Raw genomic sequence first — 13,099 nt, 5'->3', positions numbered from 1 at the left:
GGGACTCATGACCAAACACAGCCCTAAGCATCTCCATCGGAATCAACCAGCAATGCACCTTTCAACACAAGAGAGGTAGAAGAGCTTCTAAGACATAACGCACACATCTCATAAAAATTTTTGAATGGAGAGGCTGAGAAACTACAAAAACTGAGGTTGTCCTGTTCCTTTTAAAATTTCAAGTAACTGTTCAAATAACTTCCAAAATTCCTGTAATTTTTCCATTTCCTGCAGTCATTATGGAAGAAAAATGTAGAAAGACTGCTCAATGGCACAAGGAGCCTGAAGAGGGCTGTTTGTCCAAAAAAACCCCATTGATTTCCGTTGGCAGAAGCTCCATGATGTGCCACACATGCTGGAGAACACCCCTGGCAGTTCCTGGCAGCAGGAGAGAGTCGTGCACTGCAGCCACGCAACACAAACCCTCAGAGATTTACTCACCAGCTACACATCTCCGAGCTTGTGGGCTTTATTATCAGCTTTTATTTAGCAATAGCTGCAATGAACACAGGGCAGTCTACCGAAGGTTCATGAGGCACGGCATCTTATCAGCATATTAATCAGGTTCTGATAGGGAAAATGATCATGGTGTAAGTTACAATGCTTTTATGGTTTCACGCTTGAAGCTCCAGAAAAGACTGATTCTTCATCCCTGATTCCCCTCCAGTGAGCTCATCCATTTGCCACAGGACTGGTGAGCAGTGAGGATACACAACCTGCCCAAAAGTTGACCCAAGACCGTCAAGCACTGAGGACATACAACCTGTCCACAAGTTGATCCAAGGCTGACTAGCACTGAAGACACACAATCTGTCCACAAGTTGACCCAGGGCTGTCAAGCACAGAGGACACACAACCTGTCTACAAGTTGACCCAAGGCTGGCTAGCACCGAAGGCAAACAACCTGCCCAAAAGTTGATTCAAAACTATCGGTCACTGAGGGAACACCACCTGGTGACCAAAGACAGGCTGAAAAAGTTGACCCAACTACAGACAGAGCAGAGTTACCCATCTCTGGGCACACGGTCTTGCTGACGTTAGAAGGATCTGCTGGGCTGATGTGCATTTTAAGGACTCACATCCTTTTGCAAAATACTCAAGGGTTAACCACAGACATGAGTGGTGTAAATGGAAAGACAAAGGATAAAGCATCCAAGAAGAACCAGGCATTTGAATAGCTTACACTTGGGACAGGAAAACACATTCTACAAATAATAAAATAGCAAATGAGAGTCCTTAAATGTATTTTTTAAAGTTAAGAACATTTGAAACAACACTTTACAGTAAGATCCAAATTAATTACATGCTCTTTTAATATTCAAACACCGTTTGCCACAGATGTTCTAAAATAAGTCAAATTTCCAAACGGGCAGTGATTACTGGCAGCTGGAGCCAGACCTGCTGGAGCACACAGCCAATACTATTCTGCCCATTTCTCGTGCTAATTTAACACTTCTGACCACTTCACTGAGCACTTCTACTTTCAAACCCTGGTTTATGCATTGTTTACCATTTAAACCATTTAAACCAAAGCAATAGGTCGGTCACAAACCCCAAAGCTGTAAGGAGCTCCTGGGGCCATGTAAGGGCTCCACACAAATTCTGGGAGGCAACGTCCCTTCCAGACTCACCACGCCATTTCAAAACAATCTGGGAAAGAAACACCTGCCAGCTCTTTAACTTCATGCTTCTCCTCTGAAAAGTCCATTTTCTTTGTCAACATGCATTTAAATATCCTCCAGAATAGCTTGTGGCTACATAATAAATTGATCAGTAGCTGAGCAATGCAAGTTAAAGCATTGCAAATGAAGTCCAAGGGTAGAAATCAGCATTAGATAGACAGAATCTGGCATTTCTAAAGCAAGAGCTATGTCAGCTTTCTGTTAATAACAGTTGAAACTGCCCAAGAGCATGCCTGTGTTGATATGTAAAGGAATTAATCTTATTCTTTTCCCTTTTGCATTGTAACTTTAGTTTTCCCACCAAATATTCAAAAAACTCATATTTAAAAGACATTCTGGAATACTACTTGCCTAGCAAAGAAATTGCTCTTCATTTAAACTAAGAAAATGGGAAACCCAAGCACCAATGTGACCCAGTTATTGTTCTGTTGTCCTGTGCCCGTGCAGCCACCTGAATCTTCCTATTTTTGAGTTCCCACTGACATACCCAAAGACCTTACGACATTTCCTTGAGTCTCATCTCTCCCAACCTTTTGGCCTTATGTCACGCTGCACATCTACTGCTCTCTTCTCCCCACTTGCTATGAGCTGTGGAAGGTGAATGGCTGAACTCTGGGGTGAAACCAGCCCCACCAGGATGCCTACCGGAGCTGCCAGGAGCAAGGAGGACAATGGCTTTAAACATCTGAATGCACAACATAATCTTCATGGTGATTAACCAGCAGGTTATTTTAGAAGATCATTTCCTATTAATGTCACCATTCGATTTATTCAGAATGCAGTCATGCAGAATTGGTTCATTTAAAACAGAAATCACCCTCTAAATTTCTCCATCTGGAAAAATCAAGGTAAATTCAGGGTAAGAACTGAATATCTGCACCTCACTGTTTAAATAAAATCATCCTACAAAGTGCCAGGAAGGTAGCTTCTAAAACACACAATGGCCTGGGTTGCAAAGGCCCACAGTGCTCATCCAGTTCCAACCCCCTGCTATGTGCAGGGTCGCCAACCAGCAGCCCAGGCTGCCCAGAGCCACATCCAGCCTGGCCTTGAATGCCTGCAGGGATGGGGCATCCACAGCCTCCTTGGGCAACCTGTTCAGTGCATCACCACCCTCTGGGTGAAAAACTTCCTCTAACCTAACATCCACAGCTGTTTGAAGCAGATATAGAAAATCCACATTCAATGAGTATTTAACGTGGAGTTTCGAACACATGCAAAGAAAGTACAGTGGGAGAGAAGTAGACTCTTGTCAAACCCATCCACACACTGCAAAGCACAGAGTTGCTGCTCTCTCCAGTGCACTTTGGAACTCCTTCTCCCAGCCGAGCACTGCTGGAGTCTGCAGTTCTCTCTCTATGTGATATTTCTGATTATTCACAGAGAATTTTTCCCAAAGCCTCTCATGCTTTGACTGGAAGACCAAAGTTTCCCCACATGAAGTATCTCCAACTAAGCAGCATGCATAAATTTGACTGGGGAAAAGAGAACTGGTGGATCAAAATAGGGCAAAACCTCTTTGAGGAACTCTCTATACTGGAGTTATCAGCCAGGACTCCTCCAGCAACGCAGTAGGACTGATCTGCTGCCAGAGAGAGGGAGCAGAGCCAACGAGAACGCCGTGCAGATGAAATAGCTGAGAGTATTGGATGCTCATTTCCATGTGCTGTTGACCACTTCTCACCACAAAGCAGTCTCACGTGTTAGGCTTAAAGTCAACTCACACAGCTGGTAAAGTTGAACAAAAAGCATGAATGCAATGCGGCACTTAATAGCTAATTAATAGCTAATGACACTCAACAAAATGTTAGAAGGAAGGGTTACACCATCAGAACACGTGCTGGGGAAACAACGCCCAGGGAACAACACAGACACCCAAATTGAGGTTTTCTTCCAAAGCACAACCCCTCTCTGAGCTCAGTTCTTTCTCTATCCCTACACATCAGCTCCCCGCCAGTCACGTAATTATGGCGAGCATAACCCAATGCCTTTTTCAACCATTAAAGATGACACTTTTACACAACTGAGTTCAAAACATGGGCTCCAAACAGACACGGGTCTCAATGTTCGACGTAGGATCAACTCAACCAAAGCAAAAACAATCAGCCAACAACACCATGTAAATCATCACCTATGATAACAATGGTGTGGACCCCAAATAACTGGCTCCGCCACGGGTGGAATTCGGGTCCAATTTCTTCTCATTAACCTCACTGCTGAGTCCCTGATGCAAACCACTTCTCCCTTAATTAACGGATTCACCACTCATTAACGATGGCCTGCTCCCTCCACCCAACAGGGACGTCCTCGGAGCCGCCGCCAAGCGCAGACCTACCTGTGTACGCCATGTTCTTTGGGTTCCCATAGGGAGCCCCAGGCTGAACGGGGCTGTAAACCGGGTTCATGGTGGAAGATCAGGAACTCTGCAGACAAAAAGAAAGCAGAGGTGAGGCAGCCGCCTGCACTGTGCTCCCGTTCTGAGGCCCACAGCAGTGCTGCATGCTAGGATTACCACGTTGTAATTCAGGACACGGTGAGCTGAGGAAAAAAAAAAAAAGGATTTACAGCTTGATGTTACAGCCAGATAGTGTATTCCATCATTCAAGTTTTGGATCTCTCCGTTATTTCCTCTAACTTCTTCACCATTGCACAGACTGCCTATAAATACACCTGGAACAAATTCATTTCACATATTCCCTTACCTTCATGGGCCTCGGGATTCATGACCCGGCATCTACCGTGCAGTGAACAAGGAGGAAAAGCCAGAAATTGAGAGAGGAATTCACCCCTTCAGCAGAGCCTTGGGTGATGAAGACAACGAGAATGGAGAGACGACCTTTCAGCAGTGAGACAGCAAAAGACCTGACGAAATGGAGAGCAACTCCAACTGACTCCAGTAACCTCGTGCCCAAGGCCTGGGTGCTGCACAAGCATTTATGGGGCTGCCCAGGGCAGGCAGTGGCTGTTTGGGGTGGTGATGGGCATGGCGAGGTGGGCGAGATGGCGGATCTCCAACAGCAGCACCCGTTGTCTTCTGTTGAGTTTTATTTAGAGGGAAACAAGCAGCTTGGGAATTTGTGTCTATCAGTTGTCAGTTAAGCAACTGCTCAGTTAATTATCTTAATTTAGCACATTCTCAATTCTGATTAATAGGAAAATCAGTCATTAAGCTTTATTAGGCGACACATTTGTCTCTGCAGCTAGCTAGTGACAGTTTCAAACGCGAACCCCAACGATCCTTCTCCAAAATGTGAGCTTTTAAAGTGTATTATTTTACAGCTCATAAATACAGTTGTCCTTTCCAAGCAAGTCTCTCGTGATGGATGTGCAATTTGTTAGATCATTAACTCCTTCCGCTGTACCTCAGGACGGTAAACAAGTCAAATGTTAAATGCTAGGAACAACTGACTTGACAACAATTACTGCTTAATTAATTAGCCGCCCCTTCACCCCCAAGTTAGCAGAGAAAGAGCAATTGTCAAAACAAAGGCAACAACAGCTGTAAGGCACACTGCAGGAATTGACACTGGAGAAATTTATGAGCGAACACAAGGGCTCCATGGGATGGCCATGGTGTTGGCCATGGGATGTCAGCATGGAGCTTCCATGCACTGCTCGCTGGGCACCACAGTCTCAGGACTATCAGAGAGCATCCAAAGGAAGGCTGCAAAGATGGGAAGGAGTCTGGAGGGCAAAGGGTGTGAGGAGTGGATGAGGAGGGCCACTACAGCTCAATGTATAAAGAGCTGCATCCACTGTAGCCAAAAACACCTCCTTTTTACCCAGATGCTTTGCTCATGTCTCCTTCAATGACTTTTTTCTTTCAGTTCACATCCACCATGCCCCTGCATGAATGTGGAGGTGGAATGCCACCTCCATCGATGTGGAGGTTTCACATCAATGGTGGGAATAAGGCAAGAGGGCGTTCCAAATGACCACAAACCATTCTGACAAGAGGCAGCACTCTAACGATCCCAAAACCTGAGTGTAACCAGAGGCAATCAGGAGATCACAGAATTCATGTTGAGGCTCCTACAGCAATGCTCTGTGCTTTGAGGGCTCCTGTTGGAGGAGATTTGGTTTGGGTTTTGGTCTTCTGGACTGGATGTCCCACCTGGCGTGTGGTCTGAAGGAACCCACTGGACCAGCACTGGTTTTGATCACTGTGTCCCATGAGAGGTTGGAGGACACCGGGTGGGCAATGAGGGTGGAGCTGCTGTAAGGGATGTGGTTCAGACACATCAGAACTGCTTTGAGCACAGAAATAACAACACAGTTGGTAGGAGCCACCTCCCCAGTGCAACAGTGCTCTGAATCACAGCAGCAGCAAAGCACGTAACCTAACAGCTCCTACATAGCATGCGATGCCTTAAGTCAGAAATGCCACAAACAGGACCTGAGAGGAAATGGATGAGAAATGAAGGAATGCAATCCAATACAGGCATGAAATCTGCAGGGCTCAGCTTCCCCTCACCTCTCCACATCTCCTTTTGCTCCCCCTGTAGATAAAGAACTCTTCGGTGAATGCCTCTGCATACGTCTGGCAGCACTGGGTGCTGTGCCAATAGGCAAAGAGCACACTTCTTGAGAAGGACAAAAGAAAATGCCTCTCAGCCAAGACAGGCAGATTATAATCACATGATGGGGTTGAGAGCCCAGTGAGGAAGAGGTGCTTCCTCCCCACTTGGTATGCGTGGCGTTACCTCCAGCCAGCATGGAAGAGTCAATGCATTTCAGATGGATGATTTGCTTTCTTTATAGCATCTTGTCTTAAAGCACATTCAGATGAGCTCCCAATACATTCTGCAAGACAATACCATTCAGAACCCCATTTTAAATTCATTACAGGCACTGCATTGTGGCATTCGAAAAGTAACACTGAAATGGGAATAAAACGGGATTAGCAAAATTAAACCTCCCTCATCACAATGACTTGCAGCACTTGCTCACGGCCATGAGTGCACAACAAAAAGACTAACAGAAATGAATCATGAACAGACAACTGCAAGCATGGCTGTGCTGCATGGAGCTCCCACAGCTCCCCAGTCCCCACAACAGCGATGCTCCACTGCCTGGAAGCTGCTGAGACCCCACTAAGAGCTGAAGGAGTGACCCCAGCTGCAATGCCATGGGAATGGGCTGTGAGCAAACAGTCCTGGGATGCTTTCTGGCTGTAACCAGGTGACGTTTCCATCTATTTTATCCTTCCTACGCACCACTGGTTTCCTGATGTTGGTTTGCTTTGTGCCTTTGGAAAAGCTCTGTGAGGGACCATCTTTGTTGCCTCCCAAAGCACTCAAAGTCTTGAGTCTTCCAACACTGATGGCCACCAACAATTTTACGCATAAACAAACTTTAATGCAAATATTGCTATGCGCACATTGGTGGAAGTAGCATCTCCCACCCCAATACACAGATCTGAAGGCATTGCCTGCTTCTGCCACACATAAAATCATCAAATCATTCAGGTTGTAGAAGACCTCCAAGATCTCCAACCCCAATCCCAACCCAACTCTACCCCACCACGTCCCTCAGTGCCACATCTCCAAGGTTCTGGAACAGCTCCAGGGGTGGTGACCCCAACACCTCCTTGGAAGCAGAGAGATGTGCTGAAGGAGATGGGAGAAATCCTAAAAGGAAAGCACAAATCCAGCGTGCAAGCTTCAGGAAGGCAATAAAGTTATTTTTCATGTTTTCTGCAGTCCAAGTGAACAAGATTTTATAAACACAGCGTTACTTAGAAAGAAATATATTTTACAGTATTCTTAAAGGAGGGAGACTGACTGTGACAGGTGCATCTTTCACGTCCTTGGGAAATTGAATCGTAGATTGAATCATAAATTTAGACACAATTGCAATGAAAAGAGTAAACAACGTGCAGGTGAGCTATTGTGGATGAGGCACACCGCTCCATCTCGCTGCATTGTATTGTACTTTTCAGCCTTCTGCAGCAGTGAGGTTGTAATGTGCCATCGAGACGTGGTCAGTGGGCACGGTGGGGGTGGGCTGGGGTCAGACATGGGGATCTGAGGGCACTTCCCCAGCCTTAATGATTCTGCAGACTTTTGAAATCAGAACATAAGTGTTTTTCGCTCTTATGTCTTTCCTTTGAAATTGAGAGGCATTTTCTCCACGCACATACCAAAAATTATTTATTTCTCATCAGCCAGCATGGAACCAAACATTAGAGACCGTGAACAAAGACAAACCCAGAAGAGATATTTCCTTCTTGATTGGCACATCAGTGTTTAAAATTCATTTCATACAAGTCACACACTAATTGTATTCAGCCCAAACCTCCTTGAACACAAAAAGCTCTCCCGACCTTACAATGCATTCTCATTCCAATAATTTTCTGACAATTTTTCAGTTAAGCCATTTGAAGTTTGACCCTCACTTGGGATCTGCCAAACAGTAATTCAATTAACTTTCTATCCATATTTTGAAGGGTAATGCACACGAGCTCAGCTTTCCACAAAACATCGTTTTCACAACCAACACTTCCTACCTGCACAACAACAAATTAGATAGAATCACAGCACGGTTGTGTTGGAAGGGTCCTTAAAGTTCCATCCATGGCCTTGGACACCTCCGGGGTTGGGGCACCACAGCTCTGAGCAAAGTAGACTTCTCCAGGCATAGCAGAATGAACACATCCCAAGTAGAGAATAATATTTAACCTGTCACAGGTCCCAGAGAAGAATCTGGTCAAAACTGACACTGTTTGGCTTCATCTTTTATTAACAGAATAAAACATAACGTTAAAAAATTAATCGATTTAGACAAGTGAACCAAAGGGACGCCTGGCTACAGGAAAAGTTCAACACTTCATTTAACTATGAATTATTAATGCTAAGTTTTGGTTGTGCAACGCAGTGTCTACTTTTATCTCTTTAACCAAACCTCAGCTATGTATTGACCTTGAGTCACCGACCCTGGAGGTGCCCAAGGAACATTTAGACGTTGTGTTGAGGGACGTGGTTTAGTGAGAACTGTTGGTGATAGGCAGACGGTTGGATTGGATGACCTTGGAGGTCTCTTCCAACCTTGGTGACTCTATGTTTCTCTTCTCTTCCATCCAGAGAAAAGGTTATTCCAATGTGTTTCCAAATGAAACAACTTCAGATTTGCTAGTTAATCAGCTGATCTGGGGCTTGCTCACTTGCAAGAATTGCATTGTGTGGAATACAAAATGGGAACATGCCCACGTGTTCATGGCATGAAAAACTTAACGGCTCATTCGTAAGCGCAAAGCAGCTCAACATTACCAACCTCATGCTGCCCCAAAAATAACTGCTGAGGAATGAAAAATCTTCACATTTCTACTGCTGAAGTCTATGATGGACCTAAAAGCCAGAGGATCTAAATAAATTCATCATTCAATTACACTAAATAGGAAAAAAACATACAATAAAAGAAACCCATGTCCTGGGCCAGAGCTTCAACAAACACCTCTTGGCCCTCAAATATGAAACCAGTTCCCTACAACAAAACTTCAGCAATGAGAATAAAAAATTGATTCTAACACAAAGTGATGCTATATTAATTGGTATTCAGAGAGCAAAACGTCTGCATGCAGATGAACCAGCATTATAAATTCTTTGCTTTACATCTACAAGATAGATGGGTTTCCCCAGCAGGTAACCAATAAATAAAAGCATTTTTAAAGATATCTAACGTGTGTGTCCCTGTGTGTCCAACACCAACGCCCAGTAGTTCTCAAAGGCATTCACTGATATATTCCCATTAATTCCTTCAACATGAGACCTTGCTGACTTTTCCTTTTGAAGCAAACCCTGCTGTACTGCTGCATGTAGTGATCCCATCCTGCCCTCCAACTGAGCCACATCTTCTGGTGATTACCTCAATTCCTTTATCTGAACAACTCGACTTCACTGTGTTTTGCTAAGAAGACGTCCCAGGATACACAGTTGGAAGCCTCTCTGATTCCCCCTCTGCACAAATGATGGCTTTGGAGATTCAGGTTGGTCGTTAGGAAAGCCGTGGGGAGGGCGCTGAAGTATGGGACCGGGTGACCCACAGACAGTGGAATCACAGAATCATTAAAGACCTCTCAGATCCCCAAGACCAACCCAAGGCCACCCCACCATGCCCACTGATGGTGCCCCTCAGTGTCACATCCCCATGGTTCTAGAACACCCCCAGGGATGGCATTTCTCACATCCCCCTCTCCCTCCATAGTCTTAAACTTCTCAATCTCTGATATAATCCCAGAATCACAGACTGGTTTGGGTTGGAAGGGTCCCCAAAGCCCCCTAGCCCCAACCCCTCCATGGCAGGGACACCTCCCATAGTCCACTACCCACAGCCCAATCTGTGGCCTTGGATGGGCGCTTGGCCTTGTGGAATCTCATTAGGTTCTCATGTGCCCACTTTTTGAGTGTGTCTAGGACCCTCCCCTCTGGATGGAGTCCCTTCTGTCCTATCAACTGCATCACTCAACTCGATGTCATCAGCAAACTGCTGAGGATGCACTCGATCCTTCTGTATTTATCACTAAGACATTAAGAAGATATTAAAGATATCATCTGCTTTCCAAAGAGCTTTCTTACTGGCTCAGGTCAGAAGTCTCCCTGGTACCTGGCTGAACACAAGAAGACCTGAGGGGCAGTGGGGTTCAGGCTGCTGTTCCCAGTTCTCCATTCATTTCTATTAATCCCAGAGCACATCCATGAAACATAAAATTTCAAGATGCTTCACCCACCAGATCACAACAGTTTATTTACCCCATCAGCCGTGATGCCAAACAGGCACTAAATAGCACTCGATGTTTTTGGTTAACTTAGCACAGAATTTGACCTACCATAAAATTATTGAAACTTTCGTTTTTCCCTGGATTATAAACATCTATCTTAAATCATTGTGATAACTTTCAACCTGTCACCAAGAAAAGAAGAAAATATTCTCCCTTATCTTTCTTATCCGAGCCTCCTCGAGCTGCTCCAGACCTTCCTCAGCCAACCACTGCTCTCCCACTAACAGAAGGTATAATTTAGGAGCCAGACATAAAACCAGCCACAAAAATAATATTCATAAAATACAATTTATGCACTAATAAAAACAAGCTTCCCCTCTTCCGAGCTCTTTGTAAGTATTAAGCAATCCATCACCCCTACAGCTCCTCTCTGAAGCAGCTGAGAAGCCCAAAGGAGAGCCCAAAGTTGATGCGCTCACGGTAACGCAGACCGCAAGAGCTCCAGAGCCAAAGCCTTGATGCCATGCACGTATTGGTTTTAATACAGAAGACTCAAATACTTGAGCATTTGTGGAGATGCAGACCCCCACCTCAAAGGGATTAAAGCATAAAACATGCCGGGGTTAAGTTGAGAAGGAGCAGGTTGGACAGAGCCCACTCCCACTTGTAGAGTTGAGCACACGGTCGGCACATCCGAATCAGATGAAGCACCTCTTGGTTTTATCCCACCCTACAACGCTGTGTTTTCTCTTCCACAATGTCAAAATAAACGGTATGAACCAACTTCAGACCCACCCCACAAAAAGAAAGAAGTCAGCACCAGGAAAGGTCACATTATCCTCAAAGACATGTTTTAATTTACGTTTCGCTCCAAAATTTCCAACCACTGCAGCTAATTGCTTTCCTTCCATTTCTGCAATTGCTCCCCTCGGTGAGGGAGAACCACTTTCCAGCTGTATCCTGAATTCTGAAAAGATCTTCCCACGCACTGCAACGGGATAACGATCTCAACTCGTGTCTGAATGGAGGACAAAGTTGACGCACCAGAAATACAATACTCCTGGAATTAAATCAGACCAGAACTGAGAGGGCCTCTTAATAATACACAAAACAGAACCCTGCCAGCTTTACTGGGTCAGCACTCAAACCCTGCAGGTTTCCAATGTGTGGTTTACAACTTCCAGCCACAATGGCTCCTTGATGCCCTCCCAAGCCCTCTCCCGTGTCCCCAGTCCTTTCTTTTCTTTTTGTCCAGATTGAAATACCAGCAGCACATGGCCAACATGTTCTGCCAATGTGGTATCACGTGAAAAATAAGCAAAAGAACTCCACTGGGAGTTCTTTTCATGTAAAAGGGCTCAAGTTAAGAAAATCTGATATTTACAACATTCACTGGCAGAACGTAGGCAGGTGTTTTACTGCCTAGGGGTCAGCTGGTCCAGAATAAGTAAAGAAGAACCTCAGAATCATAGAATGGTTTGGGATGGAAGGGACCCTTAAGACCACCCAGTTCCAACCCTCCTGCTACAGGCAGGGACACCTCCCTCTAGATCAGGGATGTGAAGCAGTTGTTTTTCAGTTCTTATTAGGAGCCACTGACACACAGGTAATTCAAATGGGATACACGATGTAAACGAGTTTATTTAAATGCTAAATGCTCATTTAATCACTTCCAGCTCCCCTCGCCCACAGAAGGCTTTGGCTGACACGCAGAAAGGAACCAATGCTGTAGTAAAAACCTAAATATCTAATGGTCATATCTGACCTGCTTACTGCTTGAGGTTTCTTTGGCAGCTCTAAGCAAGCCTACTGCCCTACCATAGGGTCATTAAGGGTGGAAAAGACTTCTAAGACCGTCAAGTCCAACCCATCAGCCACGCATCGACGGAGAGGTGCTGCCAAAGTACCTGGTGCAAAAGCACAGAACCAACTAAAGATAAGGAAACATTACATCAGATGAGTGTGATCTTGAAAGCTTTAAATGAAGGCTACGTAAGCTCACAAAGCTGTACTCGAACACAAGCTCCACGCTCAGTGTGAGTTACCAGGGTTAGGGGTAGGCACGATAGAAGACTGAGCTCTGTGAGTCTACAACACGCTTCTACAACACACGCAATATGCAGAGTTCACACTTTCGTTTCATAATCATTGTAAAACCCTGAGAGTTTTTCAGCTTGCAGTGCTCCCATTCACCCAAACAGCCCTTCAGGCTCCTGGGAACTCACCCAGCAGACACAAAGGGAGGGATGAAAGGCCACAGCAAGTCAACAATGAACGCTCCTCACAGGTTTCCGGATTTTCCTTCCCAAAATAAAGAGTTTGGAAGGGCTTCAATGAAGTCTGAAGGAGCTCACAGCTGGCAGCTGCTATCATCACTCTGCACTGAAAGGAAAAACTCCCCGTTCAGTGTGGCCTGACTGCTTTTTGGGGGGATACGGCGGGATTGGGGCTGAGTGGCACCACGTGAACAAACAGCAAAGCAGCCACCGTGTTCTTCTTAAAATATCAGAGTATGCTCGCGTGAAAAAAAAAACACATAATTCTCTGTGGTCTTTCAAAATACGTTAGAAAGGAAACGCTGACCCGCTGGCTGTCATCCCAAAGCAGCCCAGCAAATATTTCTCTTAAAATGAGAACATTTCCATGCACCTCAAATGGGTTTCTCCCCCATATGTGGAACCATCCGGACGACCACGGCTTC

The 13,099-nt window shown here is 45.2% G+C and overlaps 1 protein-coding gene across 44 annotated transcripts in view; it reads right to left on the bottom strand.

The window, feature by feature from the left end:
* FAM168A (family with sequence similarity 168 member A) overlaps positions 1-13,099 on the bottom strand; it is a 149,347-nt gene that overhangs the window by 69,974 nt on the left and 66,274 nt on the right. For 31 of the 44 annotated variants that reach the window (XM_046912060.1, XM_046912062.1, XM_040659622.2 and 28 more), the window contains one exon: positions 4,018-4,105. The exons of 4 other annotated variants lie outside the window; for them this stretch is intronic. In XM_046912060.1, the coding sequence (XP_046768016.1) occupies positions 4,018-4,105 (88 nt within the window). Of the gene's footprint in view, positions 1-4,017; positions 4,106-4,194; positions 4,221-8,190; positions 8,363-13,099 lie in introns of all 44 variants that reach the window. 9 more of the 44 variants (XM_046912167.1, XM_046912170.1, XM_046912175.1 and 6 more) reach the window with 2 other exon arrangements.

This window comes from Gallus gallus, chromosome 1 (genome assembly GCF_016699485.2).
Source record: "Gallus gallus isolate bGalGal1 chromosome 1, bGalGal1.mat.broiler.GRCg7b, whole genome shotgun sequence".
In the NCBI taxonomy this organism is placed as follows: domain Eukaryota; kingdom Metazoa; phylum Chordata; class Aves; order Galliformes; family Phasianidae; genus Gallus; species Gallus gallus.
Note: the sequence above shows the minus strand (reverse complement) of the source record. Positions and strands in the feature narration are given on the sequence as shown.